Genomic DNA, 26,764 nt, shown 5'->3' with positions numbered 1-26,764 from the left:
GTAGATATTCACAGTCTTGCCATGGCTTCTTGGTAGATGGAGTGTACTTCCTTGTCCCTTGACTTTAGACTTGGACATGTGACTTGAGTTAGCCAATGGGATGTTAGCAGACACAAAGCATGGCTGCCCTTTTGTGCTTCTGTCATCATCATCATGGCCACTGCTCCTTCGGCATAGACCCCAAAATGAGATACGTGGTGCAGACCAACCCTAGTGAGTTGCAGATGACCTGTAGCCTAGAGCACAGCCACCTCAATTTACTTATAAAGCATCTGTGAGAAATAAAAGCTTTTTCTTTTTCACATGCCACTGAAATTTTTGAGGTTGTTGGATATTTGGCAATAGCCGACTGATATAAAATCCACCACAAAGACACTTAAGGAATGAAGCAAAATTGTCTAAGATGCCTACTGGGGGCTGTGTAACTAAATTAACAAAATGAGCTCACTAGAAACTGGTCTATCCAGTAAGACTGCTTGACCATTGAAGAAGCATTAATAAAAGTGCTCTAATCTACTTATTCAAAACTTTAACTCACCTAGGAAAAAGAATGTAAGTAAAATTACTGTAATTACTTTTGCTGGAAGGCATAAGCATTCTCTCCAAAGAATGCACATATATTTTTTGAAGAAATGAGAACGGGGAGACAAACTGTTTTGAAATGTTTTTCAACAAAGACTAAGTAAATTCACCCTGCCAACCACAAGTCTGCAAAACACGCAGCTGTGAGTAAAATGGATTTTAATCAAATTCAGATGAAATCACTTTTTCAAAAGTACTCAAAGAGGTATTGTCTAGAATGCATTAACAAGTCCCACAATGTAAATGTTTATGCTTATATCACAACAATGCAAAATGCCACATAACAAAGCATGTATGAGCCTAATTTTTTTTGGATGCAGGAACTCACCACAATGGAGAAGATGGGGCATTGGGCTGCACGCTGAGACTCTCACGCCTGCTCCACTACAGTAGAGTCCTGGCCTCAGAACCCCCGACAAATGAGCCAGCGGAGCCAGGCGGAGGCCTCTGGGGTTGAAGTCACAGTGGATCATGGCACAAACACTACTCTACTGGCTTCTGCAGGCATTATGACAACCTCAATATGTACTTCATGGATAGTAAATCAAAGTCTCACATCAGACCACAGTTGATCTCAAGGTAAGAAGTACGCTTAGGTGAGAGAAGTGACATGTCAAATCTGAACTGCTGGAGGCTGCTTCTCCTATGTGGTGAGATCTGAACGTAATCCTCATTGTCATCCACTTGGATCATAAAGCAGACTGAAGAAGTCATAATGAATAACACAATTTTTATGCAATACTTATGTTTGCTGCATGCTCCATCTGTAAACAATATCGAAGACCAAAATTTATATCATAGTAGAATTATGCTTTTTTACTTGTGAGGATAAGCAAGTCTGTCTGTTAAATATATATACCACTCTTAGTTAAAAATTTTATACTACTTATGTATTGTTTCCTTTTGGCCATAGCATCCCTCTTTTGGCATCTTACATTCTACTCCCTCTGCTCTTCATGATCATTAAATCTGTTCTTCTTATCAAGGATATATGAAAAAATACTCATTAGGACAATTAAAAAAAGGTAATGCAAAGTATATTAGCTGAAAAAGTGAAAAAATATGAAAATAAATTAGGAGAAATATTATCAGTAAGACATTAGAAGACTATCATGATTTTAGAAATTTTTCCCATGGTAGGAGATCTACCAGCTAAGAATGTGACAAGCTAACTAATTTTAATGATGTCCTCGTCACAGATTCAAAAGCCTTCACACAGAAGGCAATAGGGTGTGTACATGTGTCTGTGTGACCAAGTAAGTGTGTGATAGTGGGGTGTTGTGGAAGTTACAGAAACAGACTCCACCCAAAACATTTGAATCCTATTGCCTCAAAAAGACAAAAAGCAGCCACTTAGCCACAGCAAATAAGGCCATGGCCACCAGTTTGTGGGTCCTAATGCATTATCCAGTTTCCTGCCTTTCCCGCTCACCTCTCCAGAACCTGGGTCGAGGAAAATTAATGACGAAAATGTGGAACAAGTTCAGTAGCTTGTTATTAGATCTGAGGGGGAAAGGAGGGAAGATCCGCACTTCCTGGCCAAAGGGAGACGGAACGCTGCTACGTGGGTTAAGCTGTGACGCTGTCTCTATCGCAGATTAGGAACAGAAAGGAAGAGGGGGCTACAACATTATTTTGCACGTTATTCAAAGATGTGACCAGAATAGAAAATGACCCCTTCGTGCCAGGGCTAAAATCAATGGTTTAACAGAATTACTGACTCACTCAGCTGCAAGCTACCGAGGGCCAAGCATGATCCTGGCGGGAGAGGAAGGAGAATGGACGGAGCAATAAAATCCTATGATTCCTCCCTTCTGAGACTTCGGGATTCAGCAGAACACACATAGCTGGGAGACAGGAGAACACGGGCAGAGCAACTCAGGGTCAGATGAAATAAAAACATAAAATGTGTAATCTGATTCCTTACAGGAATGCGGAACAGAGGTGAATACAAAGGAAAGGGTCAGTCAGAGGAGAGAGATTCGGAAGAGCAGAGAGGAGGAGGGTACGTGACTACTAGACGGCACTTTGTGAAGACAGAAGACCTCCGTGAGGATGATGGGCATGAGCTCATCTCAGACGGGAGGCCAGCAAAACACTTCGGTCAGAAGTTACGAGTGATAGGTTAAGTGAGAGGCAAGAGGGAGGGCAGCCAGGGAAAAGTGCTGAATGCCTTCTGCGGTGACCCTATATTGGATCAGACAGCATAAAGAGGGCGCTAGAAAAAGTCAGACTTGGGGATGAAGAGCCTTTCTAGGATAGAAATACAAGAACTCAGAGAAAGAAAGAGCATGTGGAATAGCGGGAAGGGTAGTCAAAAATAAACCAAGTAAGGAGCTGAAATCACCTAGGTTGGAAAGGAATAGTCACGAAGTCTGAAAGGAAGAAGGAAAAGGCAATTAACTAAGGAAGAAGATACCGCAGGGCACCCAGGGCTGTCTCCATTGCAGGCATTACAGTGAGAGGAGGGCATTTCAAATCCCTGGGTCCTTCTGGGAAGCCTGATGCATCACTAATGTGCTCTGCTACAGAGCTGTCCTAATCATGGCTAAAACGGAGGATGTCAATGAAGGTCACTACCAGATCGGACACCTTTTCAGGCAGCACAAATTAGCCAGAATCCAGCAGGCACACACAGATTCCAAGCCACCGTGCTATAAGTGGACGTGACGAGAAACAAAATCAGAAATGCTTTAATCATCTCACAAATAATGAGGCGGGCCCAAATTCACAAGGCTGAGTTTCAAGAAAATGAATCAAGAAGGTGATAAAGACGTTTTATCATTGTTCTGCTTTCAGCTATTTTTTTTTTATTTTAGAGACTTAAAATATTTACATTTTCAATTTTAGAGGTCTGCATTTTTCCAGTTTCAGATCAATTAGCTACACTGAACTATTCATAGTCCTTGACTGCTTTCATCATGTTCATATTATTAAAGATCTCAAAAAACAGGCAGAGTATTTCTGCAGGCCACCTCCCTAGAGCCTTGTCAAATGTGAGATCAGCCACAGAGCCTCATCCTGAGAGTTGAGGGTCAGTTTCCAGACCTCGGGGGCCACATTCTGACTGCCCTGGAGACACAACGGGCAGGGGACCAACTGGTCATTCTGGGCTTCTTCAGAGTGCTCACATGGACCGTTTCTTGACTCTGGTGGAAGTTCAGGTTTTTGTAAAAAGACAAGTTCAACTGCTGATAATGTTTTCTCTGGAACAACAACGCACCTGAATTCGCTTAAAGCACGGCATTTGATCACGTCAAACTGTGCGCGTGGAGGAGGTCTGCTTAGAGACCGAGTGTGAGGATGAAACACTCGATCTTCCCTCACAAGTGCAATGTGGGTGTTCAGAAGGACTAGTGACTGGCAGCAGTCTTGGCCGGAGTCGCCCTCGACTCTGACCGTCGTGTAGAGCAATAACTGAACTTCTGCCAGAGAGGGGATGTTGACTTGCATGTTCCCATGAAGAAAGTAAATCATGTCAACCAAGGTATTCTTGAATTTGGATGACAACCGGACTCCGTTTGCCAAAACTAAATCAGGGATTTCAGCTTTCCAATCAAGAGAAAGCTGGACCAGATCTTCCTGGAGCAAAGGATGCTTAGTGTAGGCAACAGCCTCAGATGTGGGCATCAGCACACACAGGAGGTCACGGCATATCTGCTGACAGAGGTTTTTGTTGTAACTAAATACAGTGAGCAGGAGACTCTCTGCAGAGCCCAGGAATCGAATGCTCTGTCCACCAAAGCCGATTTGTATCTCCTGTAGTCCAGAGAGAGGGAGAGCGTGAAAAACGCCCAGAGAGCCTGGACCGTCATCTGACAGAACCAAAGCACATAAAGTTGAAGGAAGCAGGAGCAGACACGCCGGCTGGGGGTCCGGCTCTGCGCAGTTCGCAACAGCAAGCCAGTAAATGCCTCTGACTTCATTCATGTCACCCAGAAGTTCTGGTGGAGAACAAGCCACGTGCTCAAGAAGGTCTTTTACAGGGCCCTCTTGGAGTTCCAGCATGTCGTCTGGGAACTGCACAAGCGTCTGCTTGAATGCAGGGCTCCCTCTAGTATCTGCATATTCCAGGCGGAAAACTGAGCAGGGCGAGGACCCTGGGAACTCTGTGGCTGAGGGGGCAGCAGGAGGGCCCGGTGCTCTGTATGGCACGAGGCTCTCTGCTGGCCTAATGGCCCTGGCCTCTTTGCTGTCACTGCTGCCAACCTGAGCTTTCTGGGGAAAAGAATGAGATTCTAATGACACCGTGTATGACTTCAAGGGCACATCCAGGGGTAAGTGTTTCAGAATTGGCATTCTTCTGATGAACATTGTCATGTGGGAGGTGAGCCCACTGGGGTCACACAGGCTCCCCACATGCCTGGCTTGGCTGATCACCCTTGTGCCAGCCTGTAGCAGGTGACTGCTGGTATCTTTATAAAGGTCTGAGAACTTGTGGTAAAAATATCCCAATCCACTGTTTCTTTCTGTCTTGGTATCAGTCAGCAACTCTGGAGAAGTAACGGTTTCAGCAGCTAACTCATTCTCAGTTTGCTGCACCTTACAATACTTTGAGGCTGGTGCGCTCTGAGGAACACTGTCGGAAACGCTCTCCTTGCTAGAAACACTTTCAGAAAGAACAACGCACAGTAACTTGCTTTGCCTGGTCTGCTTGCTTCCACTATTTATAGACACTTCCTGGGACGTATGTTGCAGCCAAGTCCAGCTGGACTCGATTCCCAAGCTGTGTTCATCTTTATGAGTCATCGACTCACCGAAGTTTTCTGACTTACCCTGCAAATGTTCAGCATCGCTGGTGTTGCTTTCGTTAATAAAAGAAATTTTAGGTAGACTGAAATGTTTTACTTGAAAACCGCCCATGTGCTCAGGACAATCACTGTTCTGCAGCATCTCGTGTATTGAAGGCTGATCCCTTTGCTGGTGGGTTCTCTCTTGTGATGCTGAGGAGGGAGTTGTCACGCCTGAGATGCTCTGTGTCCTTGGATGACTCTGGTGGTTGTTCTGATCCACCTTACTCCTCTCCTCTCTGCTGGAAGTGTCAGTACCATCTCTGGGCGGCAGCAGGGCAAGATACCTTTTCTGTTCAAGATGTCAAAAACAGTTGAAATGGGGATGGGGTAGCACCTTTTGCGATTCTTTCGCACGTGAAGATTCTTGCAGTCATTGGTTCATTGTGTGGATTAATTCAGAGGGTAAAGCAAAAGCCTAAGCCACTTGTACTGATTGATACATGATTTAAGAACAGATGATCTGATTCACACGCAGAACATCAATTTCCATGTCTTATAAATTGCCGAGTATTTTGATAGAAACGCGTTGTATCCACAGTATCCATTTCTTGGTCTAAGATTTCATTTACTCTAAAATAAATCCTAAGACCTTTGATGCAATTTTCAAAAGGTCAAATTTAGTTGTGAAAATAAGTCCATGACCATATATCCAAAAAGTAAAAGTAATCAGGGCACACTTCATGAAAATCAGATGGCAAGGCCAAAAGAAATTGACGAGTATTCCAACCGTCACGTTTCTCTCGCCTCTTGGTTCATTTCATGCGAATCTTTAATTTTATCTGTCCTGGTCAGATTGCCATTACTGTATCTACAAACCAGCACCATGAAAGGCTTACTGCGTGCCTGCTGCAGGCCAGGCACTGTGGACACAAAGCAATGGAAGGCAGTGTCCTGCCCTTCACGAAGTTATCTGCTAAGGAGCTGGATGTCCAGAGGAAGATAATGTCATTACTGACGGACTGGAACTGAAGGCACGGCGATGGCCAAAGTCAGTTAGCCCACTGTGGAACACACACTCCTACACGTCTGGCTCTCTGCTCAGTAATGTATGGACACCATCGGTTAGATTTCCACCACCTAGTAGTTTTGTCTTTTTGTTTTTTAATTTAGGAATGCATGGGAAAGACAAGTCCCTCAGTGGAGGAAAATACAAGTGAAACCTTACAAATCATATGTTTGAATAAACCTTGGTTTGACAATCCACTGGAGAAATTAGCTAATCAACCAAGAGTATTTCCTTTATACTACGGCCAACTCACAGTCTACAAAGTGAGCAGGGTTTTTAAATCATCAAGAAGTATTCAGTCTCATTTCCAAACCCCAGATCTGATTCTGATTATATAACTCTGCCTTTTAAATGCAGACCAAGGGAAAGGATACTGTTACAATGAAAAACTGGGCAAAGAGCCTCCACCACAGCCACATGCCATTCAAATAAAGTCAAAGCCATTTTCAACCTGCAGGATTCCGTTTAATTTTAAGTCCATATAATAGCTTGCCTTCCCTATTAGCCATTAATCTCACTGGGACTTCAAAATTCTAATTATGCAACTAAACATTAAGAAAATTTAATCACAAGAGCATGCTATAATTTAAGGCGACCCTATCAATCTGAAAAATCATTACCTACCTCATATTTTAGCTTACGTTGAATGGTGCCATTGTGAAGTTTCTCATTATCCTGAAAAGAAAAGAAAAAGCCCTCTCTATTAAATTACAGCATGTTCATAGAGGGGGAAAACTGATTTGATTAGAAATATTTATGGGAACAAAATTCTAAGGAAACATACTTGTCATTCAACAATGACAACCATTCTATAGAATTTACATGCCCAAGGTAAACATGACTATCAATCCATCTGCCTGTAAGAGAACGGAACCATTTATTTCTAATCTTAAAATTCTAAGAATATTAAAAGTAAGATTCCCTTAGGATACTTCTTAATTTTCAGGTAGAAATGAAATGTCATTATTTTGATAAAAATCAACTTGTCACAAATATGTATCTTCTAAAAGGCTAAACAATATTTCTACTTGGGATAATTTATTAAGCAAATTAAATACTTAAGGAAATTAGCTGTATTTTTTGAGAGAAAAGAAAAACATTACATGCAGAAGTTTTACAAATCAAAGAAATAAAGCATTTTAGAAGACTTTATATTCACTCAAGAATTTCCCCCAAAATTACAAAGTTTTAAAGTAAAGTTACTCTTGAATTGGCACTCTTTATAAACTGTTAAGCTCCACTCAAGCAACATTTAATCTTTCTAGAACATATCATATCTTAATTTTCTCACTGAGAAACAGTAATAAAAGACCCCACCACCACCACCAATAACTTACTGAAAGGTCATATTAAAAATGAATGACTGTATTCACTCAGCCCTTCACTCACCTTCATCAGATCTGCAGAGGTATTGCTGTCACTGCCAATCACATGATGCAAATCCTGAAGACGTCTTTGGACTTCTTCTTCAATGTAAGCATTGATCCTGGAAACAATGGAGACAGGGTCTCTGAACCCTTCTAACCAGTCAGGGCATCTGAGATCCTTTCTCACTATGCCCTCCATAACAGGGAACTTCCTCATTCTAAACGCCAAACAATAATTCGGGACCTTAAACATTTTTCTGCTTTCTAAGAAATCTAATGCCACGTGTTCACCATCTGTGTTTTCCCCAAATGAGAGAGAACTGGATGAATAACAGCATCCTGGGAACTGAAGGGAGATTAAGTGATTCCGTCCACCTCTCTCCTGGATGTCCTTGGCGGAGGCCCTGCTGCGGGTAGGGGAGAACCTCATGCACGGGTTTCAGACAGCTCCACAGCCTCACAGCATAGGTCTTGGACTTTGAGACCCAACACTTCCTCTCTGAGTCTCGGTTTCCTCACACAGAAATGGAGATAGTTATTTCTCAATCACAAAGTCATTTAAGAGGATTAAAAGAAAACAAAAAGAAAAAGTGGACACACTCTCTACGAATCTACAATATTCTGATGGAACTATGTCTTGCATTGTTCCTGCTCTCTCTTCTCTCTCCAGCTAGCTTACCCGCACCTGGCCAGGACACACCACATTTTAAAGGTCTCTACCTTCCAAAATGCCTGGCACAGGGCTAAGACAGCAGAAGCCAGAAACAGCTGACTTTTCAAGTAGGTGTCAACTGAATATCTGGTACCCCATACAACATAGGTGAAATTGTATGAAACATAACCATCCACCCAAAGGAAACAGGGAGACTAGAGAATTTTAGTTCTATCTAAAATCTTTCTAGTGGCTCAAACTGCCCAAATAGAAGTCTTACTCAGTTCTAGGCTCTCCCTCCCCCAGTTCTACAGACACTGATTAGATTGATCAGTTAAAATGAATGGTTTAGCATGTTTACATCTTAGCACACTAAAAGAAAATCTAGTTTCATCTTTCTAAGTACATGTATAAGCCTATAAACATTTCTGTACTACTGACCACAGCTAAATGATTTTCTGAAATGCTAGGTAAAGAAATTAATACTTTAGGTAAAACAGCCCAGAAGAATGGAATTAGGGTAATAAAATACAGTATTTATCTTTCACTATTAAAAATAAAATCATGTGCAACTGAACCTGAGCCAAGGCCACTTACAAATGAATTACCTCCCTGGACCTTTACTTAAATCTTAAACTAGGCCCACAGAAGATGCAGACCTAGATTTAAAGAGCTACAGAGGCTCACGCTATTCCAAGTACATTTTGACATCCAAATATGTATCTCCTTATACCCAGGGCTTAGGACTGTCAAATTTGAAATGTCCCCATGACATAGATAGAGTTGAGGAAAACAATTAATTTTCTTATAGGTAAAGGATGATTAATCGACTTATCTGAGAGCTCTAAGCCACAGGGCAATTCACAACACCACCCAAGTTGAGAATCATTTTCCTATAGTAACATCAGATATATATTTCTGCTATTCATGATCACTCTGAATGTACTGGTACAATTTTCGTAACAGAATTCATCTACATGTAATCAATGACTTTAACAAATTAAGTGTCAGCACAAGACCTTCCTCTTGATTCAATGAACTCTACTTCTTTATTCCTCTCAACCCGGCCTTGCATCACTCCCTTCTGGATAAGCTGGTTTCCCTGGACCTTTTAATTCTACCTTCTGGCACAAACTACTTGCACTAACATTCCTGTATTTGGCTGGCCAGGTCTCAGGTTTTTGGTGCCCTTCAAATGATACTTTACCCCACCATGGGCCAGGCAGCTGCTGATGAAATCAAAGCACATTTCAGGGACACGTACTACTTGTTGCCTTTGACAGATCCTTCCAGATGCAAACTGGCCAACATGAAGTACAGTGAGTCATTAAATAACATCAGAAATGGAGCAATGACTTTAGTTTAATGTCCATTACCTGGCGTCCATCAGAGGGACCAGGTGAGATTTTTCAGCACTGGATGGCAAGCGGGAAGAAGCAGCTTTCTCCTCCAAGGTCTCAGAATGCCCTTTTTGAACACCATCGAACTCACAGATCTTCTGCTTCAATTGCTGGATTTCATGTTCTAACCTATAGAGATGGAGTTACATGAATTCATTCACTAACAGTATTTCCTGAGCATCATCATTGGGTGGGACATTGTTCTGGAAACCCTGGGGGATCCAGACAAAAACTCTTTGTGCAAAGATCTTTACCTTCTAGTAGAAAAGGTACCACATACCTGTAAGACAAGGTATAACGTGATAATGGGCCACAAGAGGGGTTCAGAACAAGTGCTGCAGGCATCCAAAAGTCAGAGAGAGCTTTATCATCAAGGGCAAAGATATTCTTACTGTACTCCAAGCCAATCCAAGAGGGAGATACGCAGGTTTCTGAGCCCCCTACCTTTGCTTCAACAAAACAGTTGGCTGTTGATCATATATTGAGATCCCACTAAATATTTCTGTTTGACAAAAGAGATCCACGCTTTAGAGAGTTTTTAAAATCACTAATATAGGAGTACCTTCATGGTCAAGGCAGTTCTAAGTTGAGTCTTCAGAGGCCAGTGGGAATTTGGACATTTGGAGATGATGATAGAAGGTTCTCCAGTGCAGAAAGCAATATTAACAAAGGGGCTAAGCCATGAACACCAGGAATCCACTTTGGCTAAGGCAGATGGTGTGGAAAAGGGAAACAGGTGAGAGAGACCTAGGAAAGCAGGCCAAGTATCCTGAGAAATTAAAATAAACCATAAATTGTGGAACCAAACATTTATTTCTAATAACAAATGATACATCTAATACCAGGTTATGTGTAAGGCCATTCTCCCACTGGCCCAGGCACACTTGAATCCAGGTCATCAGTCTAGACGGACAAGTTTGCCAGTCAATTTGGCCCAGGGAACACAAGACTCAGCTAGGGGCTGTAGCCCTCTCACTGTGTGAACTGGGGCAAGTTAATGAAATCTGGGTCTCAATTTCTTCATATATGAAATGAGAGAGTCAACTAGTTTCTCCAAATTCCTTCAGCACCAAAAATTAGAGATTCTAGCTTCAGAGGCTGACCACCATGACTACCAGCTCTCTGGTGTCATCAGCAGCGGCTTGACTGCCCTATCCTAAACATGAAAGCCAAGCTCTTATCTCTCCGAGATGTGATTATGAGGTCGCAGGGCTCAGCACTCATGGCATCCACAGAAGGCAATGCCCTGCTTAACTCAGCCCTTCCTCTGCCTACTGATTAGCAAGCACTCACTAAGCATCAACTTGCAGACCATATAGCATTTTCAACGGAGGAGGGAATAAGCATAAAAGAGTGATATCAGGGGCCATGTGGTGGGCAAAGAACCATGGAACAATATTAAACAGTCTCAGAGATGGGAAGGAAAATGAGAGGGAAGTAGGTAATTGCCAATGTTTATAATTAAGATGACGTCTCCTGGAGCTGTTCAAAGACATCTTTCAGAGCTGAGGCAATGGAGACTCCACAGAGCCAAGGGATTTGAGTGGGGCTCTGAAGGTTGAGCAGGATTTATATGGGTGGCAAAGGACAAACAGGGCATCCCAGGACAGGGTCGCAGCACACATGAAGGACTGGCCCTGCTAGGCAGCAGCTCTGTGGCCAGGAAACAACAGGACAAAGAGTTGAGTGGGACGTAGACTTAGACTTGAGTTGCAGCTCTGCCACTTTCTAACTGCCCGATACTTGTTTCCAGAGATCACATGACCAGTGGGTGGAAAAGTAGCCAGTAAACGGATTAAATCTTGTTCATAAAGCCAGCCCACAGGGAAAGCCAAGCTCAGTGCACCATTGTCCCGTCTGGTTCCACATGCCTTTAAAATTTCACACCTGCAGAATTTCATAAGTGGTCAAGTCAGGCAGGAGAACCCAGAGGGATAATAAGACATGAATCCAACACCCACAGAAAGCTGCAGGAGCATCACAGTCAGAGCAAAGGGCTCAGAATTTGTTGGCCTGAATTAGGTCACAGAAAAGTCTACTCCATCAAAACACATGAAGTTAAAAGCCTCTGCGCGGCTTCTGGAGAAATGCTGATGCTGGGAAATCACGTCCGTGGCAATCACAGGACTGTATCTGCTATAATAGAGTATTAATACTAAATGCCCAGGGATTGAAGCCGGTTGACAAAAGCCAGCGACATCAAGCTAAAAGCTCCTGCTGCACACTGCAGGATACAAATTGAGAGCGTGCCCTCTGCTACTTTAAATTTCCTGGGGCTGGAGCTTTGTCCAGCAATTTTATTTACATAACATACCTGCGATCATTTTCTTAAACCTCCGACCTATTTCTCTGAAGTAATAGCATTATTGTTATTTGTTGCTGTTATGCCTGAGGGAATTACCAGAGTGATGGTAAATAGAATCCACAGTATAAGCAGATCATTTGAAAGGTTGTCCTGACCTTTTCAGGCAAGATGATGGACAGAGGCTCCAGCCACACCTCACAGTAGGTCTTGCCTTGTCATCAGCATTGATCCCAGCCCACTGCCAATGTCAAACTGGGCCCCTAGAGACAGAGCTTCTGCTGCAGCCCCTCAAGAGGTGCTATGGGGGAGAGGAACGCTGGGGAGGCGCAGTGTTCCAGGCCTCCCACCTGCGCTGCAGTTAGGATCTCAACTGACCAAAGGATCCAGAGCTAAGGAAGTGCACAGACACCTGATCTCACCCGCCCCTTCCTGGCAGGTGAGTACACTGCGGCCCAGAGGTGAAGATCCTGCCCAAGGGCAGCGAGGCAGGAAGGGGCTAAGCTGGGGTTCGAAGCCCCCTTGCAGGACTCCAAACTGGATGATGGTTGCACACCAGGCAGCCATCAACCTTTCTGGGAGTCTTGGCATCACGTCTGCAGGGCTACCAGAAATAGTGTTCTCAAATTCATGTTCTTCTTTGTTTTGAGGACCTACTAAGTGGGAAGCATGGCGACAGGGAATAGGTGGAGGAAGATAAAGATTCTTTCTTTACCATGAAAATAGTACTAGTTCCTAGTTTTATTTTTCACAACACCAAAAACAATATTCACAAATCATCACCAAATCTGCTCAAATGTACCACTCTGTTCAGAATCATCTGGAGAGTTTTGTCTGCTTGGTGGTTTATTCTTTAACACAGAATCCTAGGGCCTCCCCTCAAATACTGTGACTCACAAGGGTGGGAGAAGTATGGGTCTTCCCTTCCCTACCAGTGTGGAAGTCGGTACACTCTGTGATCTGTGCACACGGGTGATGCTCCAGGGGAACACGCGCTAGTCATGGAGAAGATGTGAAGCCAGCGGCGAGGAAGGAGAGGGAAAGCAGAAAGGGAGGAAGAAGAACGCAAAGAAGGAAACAAGGAGGCAAGGAGGGAGAGAAGGGAAAAGAGAACAAGGGGGGGGGGGAAGGGAAAGAGGGAGGGAAGAAAGGAAATGGAAGGGAAGGGAAAGACAAAGGGTGGGAGAGAGCAACGGGGGAAAGGAAGAGTGAGGGGGAATCTATAAGGAATCAAGGCCAAAGCTTTCTCAGGCTTTCACATTTATCAAATATTAAAACATACACATTCGATAGGTCAGTGGGGTAATGGACAAGGGCTTTGTTTTTGTTTGTGTGTGCTTTTTTTAACATTAGGCCAATGATTCTAAAACAAAGATCATAAGCAGAAAGAAAAGAATGTTTAGGGGTCTTTTCTCAGGTTTGGTAAAATAAGCATCTGCCTGTGTATTAGACAATAGAAAGGTTAAAAGAATTACTTTTTAAAAACACAGTGGGAGACACACTCTGAGGGGCAGACAGTGCACACTCATCGGGCACTTTTCCTTCCCACGCCTCACCTCTCCTGGTCCCTCTCCAGGGCTTCCTGCTCAGCTTCCAGGCTGGCCCGGAGCCCCGACTGCTCGCTGCTGCTGCTGTTCAGAGTGGCCAGCTTCTGCCTCTGCTCTTCGATCTCCACGCCCAGGGTGGAGCGCCTCTGCAGGGCTGAGTGCCTGCGCTCCAGCCTGGCCACAGCGCGCTCCAGCGCCTCTCTCTGCTGCTTCTCCCGGGACTCGAGAATCTCCTTCTCCTTCCTCCTCACTTTTTCTTCCTGACGTGCGATGTTGGCAGTGAATTCAAAAGTGGCTTGGAGCTTCTGCAGCTGGCTCGCATTGGCTTGGTACCGCGCAAGCTGTTCCTCTTTTTCCTCCATCTCTTTTTCCACTTGATAGAGAGTGTTGTCTAAGCCGAGAGGGCCTCTGTCAAGGATCTCAAACGCTCTCTGCTTTTCTTCTAACAGAGTTGGCAAACGATTCTGCAGGAGGTACTGGAGCTGGCGTTCTTTATATTGCAGCCTGTACTCCGCTGGCTTTATTCTCTCTAAATTTTGAGTCCCCAAGGTGACACTATCATCATTTTTTTCCAATAACCCAAATTCTTCTTCATTTTCAGATTTTAAACGTTCTAGGATTTCCTTCTCTTCTTCAACTTCTTTTTCCAGGAGGTCTTTCTGCTGAACCAGGTCCTTCTCCAAATTGGCTAGCTTGACCAGCTGCCTGCTCTTGAACTCTAAGAAATGCAGCTGAGCCCTTTCTAACTCCTCGCCATCGTCGTCCCCTTCGGCCCGTGCTTCCTTCACCCGCAGAAGGGCCTCCCGGATGCCTTCCAGGGCTCTCTTCTCCTCCTCCACCCGCTGCACTTCCCCTCGCCGGAGGAGCCCGATCATCTCTTGCTTCTCTCGCAGCTGCTCCTCCAGATGGGCCACGAGCATGACCTGCTCCTTCTCTTGCTCCTCCAGCCTCTTTTTTTCCAACTCAAACTTGGCATACTGTTCATCTTTTTCCTTTTTGAGCTGGTCCAGCTCTTGAAATATCTGAGTCTTCTCGGCCTTCTCATTGTGGTTGAGTTCCTGGAGCCGCTGGAGTTCTTCTTTGACACGGAGAAAGCTCTCTTCTTCTTGTTTCTTCTTCTGCAGCTCGATTTCCTGCTGCTCCCTCAGCCTCTCCTCTTCAAACTTTTCCTTCTCGGCGAGCAGATCCTTCAGCTTGCTCTCGATGTGGACGCTGCGGCGTTTCAGGCTCTCCTCCTGCTTGCGGATCTGCAGCTGGACAATCTCCGTCTCCCTGCGCTGCGTCTCCACCTCCTGCTGCATCCGCTCCAGTTCCGCCTTATCTGATTTTTGCTTTTCCTCCATTTCTTCTATGAGTTTCCTGAAATGCAAAATGTTGACTGATCACTGTGTTCAAATGTTGCTTTAACTTTTCCCTAACTGAAATCTTCTGAAAATGAATGTACAACATAAAGCCAAACCCTTCACCAAAATAATAACAGATGGAGTGCTGCTTGCTTTTTCATTTCCAGTAGCATGCTGTTTAATTTTTCACTCTGTAACTGTCCAACATATCATTTGCCTAATCTCCTAAAGTAGCCTCTGATATCATTTCTTTGTAGAGTCTATAAGCATAATGTGTTATGCATGATATAATTTAAGAAGCCCCCTGAGCTCAAAGAGAAAGAACCATGCCCAATTTAAATTTTAATGTGAATAATCTTACTCAGCCCAATGGCTAAAACGCAACACAAGTGCGGTTACAAGATGACATTAAATAAAAATGCTTATGTTGTCCTCAACTCATTGAGGTCAAATATCAAAGTCAAGATAATTGACAATTCATTGTTCCAGCTCAAATAACTACATGCTACTTAGCATTTAATCACTAGTTTAGGACAAATGGTGATCACCAAATGGCCCCAAATACTCATTTATTAATGCATAACATTGAAAATAACTTGAGTCTCCATTAGAATACTTAAATGCATGATTCCAGGGGTTACATGTCACGTTTTCTCTTGGAGAACAAATGATCCTTACTGGGTGCTAAATCAATGTTTCTGGTTTGGAATGGCCCCCAAAGCAAGAACACAGGGAATGGAAGAGGATCAGTCAGTACATGGCCTCCATCTCCTGGCCCACCAAAGATCTCTTATATGACGCTGGAAACTAAACTAATTCATCTGTAACATCTAAATTCCAGATTCCAGAAAATAAACATCCAGTTTGTCGATTTTCTATGGCCTTAGTTTCTACTCTAATATCTATCCTTGATCCACTTCTTGGTTTGTTAAATAGGACAGGAAAAAAACAAGAAGAAAATACAGTTTTAATAGACAACGAATTATACTCAGAACACATAAAAAAACCTTTTCAAATCAATTAAACAACCAGACACAGAGACACTCACATACACACATCTCCCAAAAGAATAGTGAGTAAAGAATATGAACAGGCAAATTACAGAAAGGGAAATACAAACGTCCAAACATAAGGAAAGAGGTTTAAAAGGGGGGAGGTATAAGGAAGGAAAATTGTTATTCTTTAGGCTTTTTAAAAATACAGGGGATGTTATTAAGAAAAGATATACTTTTGAGTTAAATTTAAACAAGTATATATTTGGTGTATTAAATTTAATGGGTGTGTTAAAGTTGCCTAGACTCTATTCCCCCTTTCTCACAAGTATTTGAAAATGAACTATTAAAAAAATTCAAACATGAAGTAAAACTACCCAGCTAACGAGAAATGACTTACAGTCATTAGACATGTAAACAACAGACAGAACCAGAGGGAGGTACTGAACAGACACAGAAGAAATCAGTCTGGAACAGTACCACAAGAATCCACACTCTACAGCAGTGTTAAACTCATATCCCATGGGGCTTACCTTTTACTTTCTAATTTTTCAAGTTCTTCACGCTGTTGCCTCTCAAATTCAAGTCTAATAAAATCAAATGAAAATGAGTCACTATTCTGAGTTGTTCCCTCTCTCTCTTATTCTCTGTATATAGAGCTACATCTTACAAAGAGAGTCAGTTCAAGCGTTATTTTTAATTTCCATGAATTAACAAGTTTAAAATGTATTCTTTGCTCTATGACTACGATTAGAAATTAGATATATTTTGAGTACTTGAATTGAGACTGAAAAGAGCATATTTTACTTGAAGGAAAACAAACAAAATATGACTATATTGCAAAAGCAGTGTTAAGGGAGACTTCTAAAGGATAAGCATGTCTACTCCATGCAGCTTAGTCACTGATGAGTATATAAAAATGGAGAATCACTACCTTAGACAGATGGGTCCTTTTATAGGGAAAAGACTGCCAAGGAGGTAGAGAGAGAGAGAAAGAGCACAGACATCAATTAAGAAAAGAATTAACTGGGGGAAACATCAGGAGAAAAGCAGTAAGTGACATAAAAGCCAACAGCCATGCACAAATTGTACTGTATTTTTATAAATGTCATATTTCCCAATAATTTCTTGAAGAAAATCCTCCAAAGAGTTAGCTCTTCTGTGTTCTGCACACTTCCCATAATAATTACAGCACTGATAATAACTGTGTACCAATAATAATTGCGAATAGTAATCAAAGTCATATTTTTACTACTTTATAGTTATACGGCACACAGGCTCATCAAGATCCTCCTGTAATTAGTAGCTATATGACATAGGAGTTATGGGGGCTGCATAGATCGTGAACAGATTTACCAGAGAAGTAGCAAAACAAAGGGAGCTAGGTCATTGGGAAATTTAAAACAACTCACTAAAATATAGATAACACAAAGTTGATTTTTTCTCAAATACCAGATTTAATTATTGAAAGATTTAACTATTTCTATTAAATAGCATGAACTGTAATTCTTAAACTTAAACATTTTCCTGTTGTGATAGATGACAGATACAGCTAAAAAGCTGAACTACGGAAAAATGTACCATAAATTGTTTTCCTTGGATAAAGTGCAAACCCAGACTGGCAATAGTTACTTTTACAATGAGACACATATCTTTCAAATAGCTCTGTTTCCAGTTTAATCTGGGCTAATATTGAGAGTAAATGTCTGAGAGCTTTTGTGAACAGAACTGAGCACTGTGCTGAGTGACTTACACATGGTATCTCACTTTGTCTTCCCACAAAATCCTTAAAATAGCAAATAGTATGCCCATTTTACAGACAAGGAACCCAAAGTTCGGATATGAGAAAGAACCTGTCCAAAGTCACAATGGTAAGATGTGGTGGAGCCAGGATTTGAACCCACAAGAGCCTGCTTCCAAAATACCTTCTAATAACTTATTTAATGAGCAATGCTCAAATTACATGATATACAATGAAAGTATTAAATCTTTCATTGAAACTTGTCATTTAGAGTCATAGTCATCCTCCTGTAAATGGAAATAATCTGTAGATTATAAGCGTCACCATCCACGAGAAATAAATCACAGATATATATGAAAGGTATGTACCAGTTACTGAGCTCAGCCCATAGGTCATTATATTAAGTAGGTACAGGGCTTCATCAAAGCTAATGTACAATCATTCTTATTTATATAACAATAAACAGAACCTTGGGAATGTTTCCTGGTAGATATTTATAGACTTCAGTACAGTTCAGTCTTTCCAGAGATATTTACATAATCCAACACATCACTGGATACAATACTTTCAAACCCAGAGAATTTCCCCAATGGTATTGTGTGTATTCTCTATTTTTATTTCCTGTGAACAATAGCTCAATGTGACCATCAGTAGACACTTCTCTGACAACATCAAATGCTACTCTGAGAGTTGGGAGAGCTGGGTTTGAATAAAAACCCGATCGCCTGAGGACTGCTGACAATGTGCAGGCGCTGGGCTTGGCACTGAGCATGCCCTACCCTCACTTTGTTCTCCTCAGCTCTAGCAAGCTGACACTTTTGTCGTCCCATTTTTAGAACAGGAAACTGAGGCTTAGAGTGTGTAAGTAGCAGAGGGAGGACCTGAATTCAAGTTTGGTACTAAAATCTGTGCAGCCACCACTAGAACTGTTGCTAAGGCTGTGTGGTCTCAGGAGGTCATAAAATGTGAGTTAAATATCTTATCTCTAATGTGTCACTTTGAGCACCTACTGTTTTTTTTTTTTTTTTACTGAGCACAGTGTCAGGTACTGTGCTAGGAATAGGGGATAAAGCAGCCTGTAAGGGAGATGTAGTCCCTGCCTCCATGGAGCTCCCAGTCTGTAAGTGGTAGTCAAATGAACACAAGGAGTACACCCCAGCGTGTCAGAAGACAGGACTCAGGAAGGACACAGTGCTGTCACATACAGAGCAGGGTACTGATCCCAGAATTTGGTAGTACCTAGACTCAAGGCAAGCTCCCCAAGGAAACCTATATCCCAGCTGCGCCATTCTTTCTCATGCATGCCATAGAAACTGCAGAGCAGCTCAATAAAACCAGATCTTGGCTTTCTATGGGGGAAGTGGCAAGACATGAAGCTCAACAGGACAACAAAAGCCAGGCAGCAAAGTGCCTCAGAAGCAGTATTAAGGACTTTAAACTTGATCCTAAAGACAGTAGCAGAAAAGTGTCTTGGAAAAGGGTTGTTGAAGAACACATTGACTGGTCTTCTGTAGAGAACAGATGGGAGGGGAGGAATATGGGAAGCCGAGAAACAAATTAGGAAGCTAGTGAAGTCATGTAAATAAGAGATGATGGAGGCAGGACCTGAGATAACTGGGATAAAGAAATGATGATAACTCTGATACTCAAAAGGTTGAGTTGACAGAACTTGGTAACTGGTTGAATTTTGGTGGGGGCTGTGATGAGAAAGGAAGAATCAAAGATGACCCTCAGGTTTCTGGTCAGATTTCAAAGGAGGTAGGAAGGCAGAACTTAATTGCCAAGAGGCTGAGCTAAGAGGTCAACAAGTCTGAATACATATCCTAGTGGTTGTGAGACCATGTATGAGTTATTAACCCTGGATGCTTAATTTTCATGGAAACTGAAAGAAATAACAGGCCCTACATCAAAAGGTTGTAGCCAGGACCATACGAGACAATACACGCAAAACACTTGGACAGCGCCTCCACATACTAGGTGCTACAGTGTTGCCTCTTGTTGTCATGACCCACTGAGATAAGGAGCCCCGGGGAAAGAGCCAGGTGGCAGTTGGGGAGAGGTAGCAGTGGTAGCTGTATTAGTGTTGATACTCACAGTGGTGAAGGCGAGGGTAGCGGTTACATCCATTGAAGCTAACATGCATTGAAGACTTTCTCTTCACGGGGTTCTGAGTACTTTGCAATTAACTCTCACAATGGCCCTATGTGGTAGGTGCCTTCATTATCCCCAGTTTACACATGAGAAAGGACCATATCACTAGTATATGGCAGAATCAATCGTGAATCTAGAGCCCACAATTTAATATTTTCTCTATCCTGCTTTCAAGAACATAAGCTCAATTTTACACATGTTAAATCTAATGATTCCAGAGGGCCATCCAAACTGAGATGTCTAGCAGGCATGGTGATACATACAAAGATCTGGCACTTAGACCCTTCTCAAGGATGGAGATATAGACTTGGGATTTACCAGCATCTAGATAGGAACTAAAACCTACAAGAGTAGATAAGACTACCCAGGACATATATGTGGAATGAGGATAAGGGAGCTTAGTACAAAGGCTGGAAGATGACAGACAGTGCAGTGACTGACACAGAAGGATGTACCCTCAAATGAAGCTAGGGACGAGCAGTTAAAGACACAGAGAGAAGATCAGAAAAGGGTAGGCACACAAAAGCACAGGGAAGAAGGTGTTTCAAGAAAGAAGAAGGGGTCAGTAGTATGAAATTTTCAGGAATGTCAAGTAAGATAGGGCCCAAGGAGAACTCATTGAACTTAGCAACACGGAGGCACTGGTGACCTCAGAGTGACCTTTGTTGGGATGGGACCAGACCGTAGTGGGTTGAGGAGTGAATGGGAGGAAAGAGGAGACTGTGAATGTAGATATGGTAAAATTTCTCAGCGATTTCAGTTATGAAGGGAAGGTGGTAGGTTTAGGAGAATGGATGTTCATTTTAATACCTGGAAGAGACGGTGCATATTTACATCCTGGTATAAACAAGCCAGAAGAGAGAGGGTGGAAAAAATTGGAGACAGGCTGGGAATATCTGATGGGTAGAGAAGCCTGAGCTGGCATGAAACTAAAGGATAGAACAGTAGCTAAGAGTAAGGGCTCTGGAATTAGTCTAACCCAGATCAAACTCGGGCTCCTATGTGACCACGGGACAATCTCTCAACCTCTTGAAACTTCAATTTGCTCATCTGAAACTAGACTCAAAAATAATCCTAGTTCTTGGGGTCGGCCCGGTGGTGCAGCGGTTAAGTTCGCATGTTCCGCTTCGGAGGCCCGGGGTTCGCTGGTGCCGATCCCAGGTGTGGACATGGTACCGTTTGGCAAGCCAGTCTGCCAAGCCTCCCACACATAAAGTAGAGGAAGATGGGCACAGATGTTAGCTCAGGGCCAGTCTTCTTCAGCAAAAAGAGGAGGATTGGCAGCAGATGTTAGCTCAGAGCTAATCTTCCTCAAAAAAAAAATTTTTTTTTAAATAATCCTAGTTCTTAATTGGAGGAGGATTGAACAAGAGTACACACTGAGCACTTAGCAGTTAATAAATGTTACCTATTAATGCTACAGGATCCACAGTACAGGTAGGGAAATTACCCTGAGAGAGGCAAAAGGGCAGTTCAGCCATTGGGACAGGAAGGAAAGAGGGAAGGATGAATGCAAAGCAGACATGGGATTTGGAGGTGTTGTCCTCTTGGGCTTCTGTATTCCCTGTGAGATCAGAAGCAAGGTTCTCTGCTGAGAGTGAGGAGGAAGAGTGGTGGGGTTAGAGGCATAAAGAACATAGGGATTATTTGTCATAGGTGAAAAGGCCAATGGTCAATAGAACTGATAAACACAACAAGCAAAAAGAGGTGGTTGGGCATCATCCAAGCTTAGAGACCATCAGTTTACAGAAGCACCAACCTCTTTGTTGATGTGGCTTTCTCTTATAGCACTGAGTTGAGATGCCCAGGTACAGGTTCAGGGCAAGGGGACAGTTCAATGGTTCCAGCTGGGACTCTGGCAAGTGGGAGAACTGAAGGACAATCTGAGGATTTGGGAAGAGGATGGCTCAAGTGTTGGGGATGAGGACTCGATTGGACAGGGAAGTGAGGATAAGACAAGGCTTACAGTGTGGAGAAAGTAGAAAATCAAAGAAGTCCCAAGCTAAAGAAGTAAGCACTCCTTAAGTAACTAGACGGTAGGATGAGTTATCCACATGGAATCACCCAAGATAATAGCAGGACTTAGAAAGATGGTGCAACTTAGAAGGAAACACCTGGAAGGCAAGTAGATGACAACAGCAAGAAGCAGGAAAGAGTGGGAGAGGTAGCTCCCACAAGAGAAGAATCAGGAGTGCTCTACAGAGCGGAGGTAGGGTGGCTGAGAGCAGGCTGGGGCAGTACCTAAGAGTCTGGGCTGGTGCCTCCTTGCGAGTTTTCATTTTAGAACATTTGATTGGGATGAGGAAGGGAAAAGTCTTTGGATCAGTGGCAGCTGCCAACCTTAGACGCATGAGGCCACAGCTCTGATCCCTCCTGAAGAGTAGCATCTATTGAAATGTAAAGCTGAGTTAAGAAATCAGAGATACCATTTTAATTCTTAATGAACTAGTATCAATTTTATTTCTGTGATCTGTTTTTAAATAGGAAAATGTTTGATTGCTTTCTACTGAAAGCAATATGTCCTTGACAAATAATTATTCCCATTTCCTCAAAAATAAGAGTAAAACAAAAAACCATAAAGATGCTCAGTCTTAAAGTCTCAAACAATTCAAGGAGAGAGTCATAATTACAAAGTCAGGAAGTGTATTTTAAATATGAGGTGATATTAGCTGCTGCTACTACTGTATAACTTCTGTTAAGTAGTACATATTTACTAATCATACTTTAAAATGCACCTCTTTCCATAATCAATGACAATTATTTTAAATAGCAAACCTCAATGGATTGTACAATATAAATGTGTGCTAATATCAAGGAAGGAGTATCAACTATAATTGTATTTTAATGTGACTTCATTTTTAAATAAATGTAATTCACTATCTTACGTTACTGAAATTATCTTGGCTCCAAATGCTAATTTCCTAAATGTTACAATTAAAAGGAAAACCACAAAACAATATAATTTTTGCAGCTGTTCTTAGCATTTTAAAATGACTTTTGGAAGGACATATACTATGTTAGGCCCAACAAAAAAACATAGCATACAATCTATTTTTATGAGAAATAGCCTTGTTTTTGTTTTGCATTAAAAGACATCTAGCATTTTTAGGTATAACTGCACATCTTGCAATTTATATTCCTGTTTATCATCAGCAACGAAAAAGCAAGGGGGTGGGAACTTCTCAGTTCACACCATTACATTGAAAGTGAGACTGTGATTATCAAAAAAAGAAAGAAAAATTTAAATAAACTGAAAGCATAAATATTCAAGTCCTTGTGTTGTCTCAATGGTGATTTATTTTGTACCTGTGATGTCACTTCACTTTCCAAAAGAAGGGAAATGGCTACTCAAGTCCAGCCAACAGTTGAGCTGGCAGCTGTCGGGGGGGTAGACAGGGAGGGAAATGGAAGCTGAGCTCTAGATCATAATATGACTGGAAGAGAGCTCTCACTCGACAATGGAGGTAAGCTGAAGGTGAGGCAGTCCCTCACACATGGATATTTTCAGTAGTTATGTGAACAGGTAAGGGAAAAATTCTTGGTCAATGGGTGGGTCTGGACTTTTCCTACATGACTTTTAGGTTATAATCAAAGATAGGGATGACTTCATGGGTCCTGTGTGCAACCCATGAAGTCACACAGGGCCCTGCATTCACTTGATGCTCTCCTGTTGTCATCTTGAAATTCTTAATATTTGAGCAAAAGCTCTCATATTTTCATTATGCACTGAGCCCTGCAAATTATGTACCTGGTTCTAATCCAGTATATGTCATTTTTTAAAGAACTCCTGTCCTGTTGCCTGGAATGTTTGGTGGTATTCCCAGAACAGACTCTGGTAAGGGATAGATGGAAAGGAGCTGGAAAGAAACTAGAACTCAGGGTAAGATGGTGCACCTCTCCTTGATCCTTCACAAAGGATTGGGTTCTGACCATGATGCGTCCTGCAATGGTTTAGACCAGAAAGGCTGACATTCTCATCACCCTACCCCTCTCAGGAACTTCCAGCCAGTCTCAAATCACCTTACATCTGAGCAAATCCCAAGGAGGCTGGGGGATCTTAAAGACTAAAAAGAAAGTTTTGATTTGATATCCAATTGTCTCCCTGACCTTGGGAACCCTGACATCCTAGACGTTCTTTGAAGGATGAGCAGAAACCAGATATTACCCAAGGTAGGTGCGGGGAAACTCATGAAAAGCAGAACTTGCCTGTCCAGCCAGCCTCTGACTTCACGGAAAGGCCCTGCAGTCTTTCCTGCGTGCATCAGCTCCCATGTAAACTTTCATTAGAAAGCTCAGAATAGCTGCTTTGTAGAGATGCTTGGAATCACTACACCACTCACTCCCTGTATCCCTTTTGTTCCCCCCAAATCGCTGTGTGACACATCAAGCGATCCTACAGTAGAATAACTTATAACTGCAATTCAAGGTGACTGTATCAAGATGGGGTTTCACAATGCAATTTAATCTGGGAGGCTGTGAAATTAAACCCCTTCTAGGTAAAAGTCAGAGTTTATAACATAAATATCCTTAGTACCTTGGGAATGGTTTTCTAATGAACTTTCAAATCCCTGGTCTAGAAAGTACTTTAACTAAAGACTTTCCAGGAGCCAGTCTTAAGCCTTTTGTATTGCAAATGGAAAGTGCTCAAAGAACCAAAGACTGCTTTAAAAAAACAGTAAAATTTGATACCATAAGCATTTTAAGTGAGTTTCTCCCCAGCCTGTTTCTTGTAACAGGGGTAAGACTTGCTCTAATAACAATAGCCAGGACTACGTTAAACACAGGAACCTTCCTGATTAAGCCGTAAGATCACAGACGGTTTCAAGTACAAGGGGACCCAAGAGGCCAAGCATTCAACTTAGCACACACTCCTACATCCTGCTGCCTCCCCTACTTTAGAGGCCAGGAGACTGAGGCCCAGAGAGTATGAGAGAGATGTCTAAGGTGACCTCCTCTCAAGAGGTGGCAAGAGTAAAGCCCACCTCCTCCTACTCCTCATCCATTCTTACTTTGACCCTGGAATTCTTCTCACCTCCTCAACCAAATCATGGTAACTCTTACCCTAGAAACAGCCTCCTAAAAGTTAAAAATGATTCATCATTCCAAGATATACCTCCTCCTGTTGGATAAACCGGAACAGTGTACCACAGGCAATTTTCCTGCCCCTTCATTCAGACATACATGCCACATATCCAAGAAACCTTAAGGAAGCACCTACTGTGTACAAGGCAGTACATTAGACTCTGAGGGAATACAGAATGGATAAAGTGCCTCTGGGTCTTGAGAGAAGTCTAAGTGAAAGAAAAGATGCCTTTGTATCAGTCACACTGAATGTGATGAGCCCAAGGAGAAAGTTCCATTTTTAACAGAAGATGGGGTGGAGGGAGGGCATTTACAGCTGTAGGGATGAGAGGAGGCTTCACAGAAGAACTGCTGTTTGAGCTGGGCCTTGACAGATGGACAGAAGGAGAGAATTATGATGGGCATGGTGTAGTGAGGGGGGAAAATCTAGGGGAAGAAAAATCAGAGAAAGAAGACAAAAGATATAAGCAAAGGAAGCAGTAAACAGCCTTGTTTGGCTGTTGCTTAGAATAAATAAAGAGAAGTGGTGATAAATAAAGCCCAGAAATTAGACCATAGGCAGAATGTCCAAGGTCAAGCTGACACTCTCTGGGGCACCTTCCTGGGCAACCTTTCCTCCCACCGCCCTGGATAGTTCTGTATTGAGGCACTGAGTATGAGGTTCAGGAACAGTGGGTCAATGGATGCAGTGGTTCACACACCCATTGATTCACTTGTTCAACATGCCATCCATGTTCTAAGCACTGTCCTAGGCACTGCGCATTCAGTAAAAGGAACCAAGTCCCTGCAGTCGTAACCCTTCCATTCTTTTTTTTTTTTTCTGCTTCTTTCTCCCCAAAACCACACAGTACACAGTTGTACATTCCAGTTGTGGGTCCCTCGAGTTGTGGCAGGTGGGATGCCGCCACACCATGGCCCGATGAGCGGCACCATGTCCACGCCCAGGATCAGAACCGGCGAAACCGTGGGCTGCTGAAGCGGAGCGTGCAAACCCAACCACTCGGCCACGGGGCCGGCCCCTGTAACCCTTCCATTCTAATGAGGGGACAGCTAACTAACAATGAGTATGTTATGTGACAGGTACTTTGAAAAAGAATAAAGCCAGGAGAGAGGGTGGAGAGAGATGGGTATATTTAGGAGAGAACAGAATGAAGAGAGTGACCATAAGGATGCACCTGGTGCCAACACGAGGGAGAAGCTAGGTCAATGACCAAGAGACAACCTGTGTGGCATGCTGGGAGTACAGCAAGATCAGCACGGTGAGAACAGATGGAACCTGGGGAGAGTGATGGTATAAGAGCAACTGTGGCCCAAGAGGGAGTCAAGGCCAAGATCACCCAGGGCCCTACATGTCACAGAGGGCAGACAAGAGCCCAGTCCACCAGGGCTCCTTGAGGACAGAGATCCGTCTTAGTTGACTGCATATCCTGACGGCCTTCTGCAAGCACATACTACGTGTCCAACCAATGACTGCTATGGGTAACGCTTTGAAGCCAGGGACATGAGCCAGACCTAAATCAAACAGGGTCACAGAATATCTGGGCGAGGAAGAGATGTTGTCGGTCAATGCCAAGTTCTCTTTCCCTTAAAAAATAACAACTTTTGCTACTTCTCATGCTTTCAAGATGAAGGTAATTCACGGCAGCAAATTTAGAAAACACAGGTGAGCAAAATACAGGTAAGGCCCTCACATGATTGCTCCATATGGGTATACAGCCTTCAGGCTTCACAGCCATACACTTAGACACACAGACGAGAGCCTACAACAGAGTCTATTTTGCGATCTTTTTCTCTTAATACATACCT

At 42.8% G+C, this 26,764-nt stretch overlaps 1 protein-coding gene across 45 annotated transcripts in view; it reads right to left on the bottom strand.

The window, feature by feature from the left end:
- The window catches only part of KIF16B (kinesin family member 16B), a 276,847-nt gene that overhangs the window by 82,722 nt on the left and 167,361 nt on the right, over positions 1-26,764 (bottom strand). For 11 of the 45 annotated variants that reach the window (XM_070247103.1, XM_070247106.1, XM_023626087.2 and 8 more), the window contains 6 exons: positions 16,518-16,571; positions 13,659-15,008; positions 9,777-9,929; positions 7,771-7,867; positions 7,006-7,056; positions 3,359-5,664 (listed from right to left, as the gene is read on the bottom strand). In XM_070247103.1, the coding sequence (XP_070103204.1) occupies positions 3,562-5,664; positions 7,006-7,056; positions 7,771-7,867; positions 9,777-9,929; positions 13,659-15,008; positions 16,518-16,571 (3,808 nt within the window). In that variant the 3' untranslated portion in view covers positions 3,359-3,561. Of the gene's footprint in view, positions 1-910; positions 1,347-3,358; positions 5,665-7,005; positions 7,057-7,770; positions 7,868-9,776; positions 9,930-13,658; positions 15,009-16,517; positions 16,572-16,918; positions 16,952-26,764 lie in introns of those variants that run through there. The other 34 variants (XR_011430727.1, XM_070247112.1, XM_014735025.3 and 31 more) reach the window with 8 other exon arrangements.

Source organism: Equus caballus, chromosome 22 (genome assembly GCF_041296265.1).
Source record: "Equus caballus isolate H_3958 breed thoroughbred chromosome 22, TB-T2T, whole genome shotgun sequence".
Taxonomy (NCBI): Eukaryota; Metazoa; Chordata; class Mammalia; order Perissodactyla; family Equidae; genus Equus; species Equus caballus.
The sequence above is the reverse complement of the archived record's forward strand: the minus strand, read 5'-3'. Positions and strand labels throughout refer to the sequence as shown.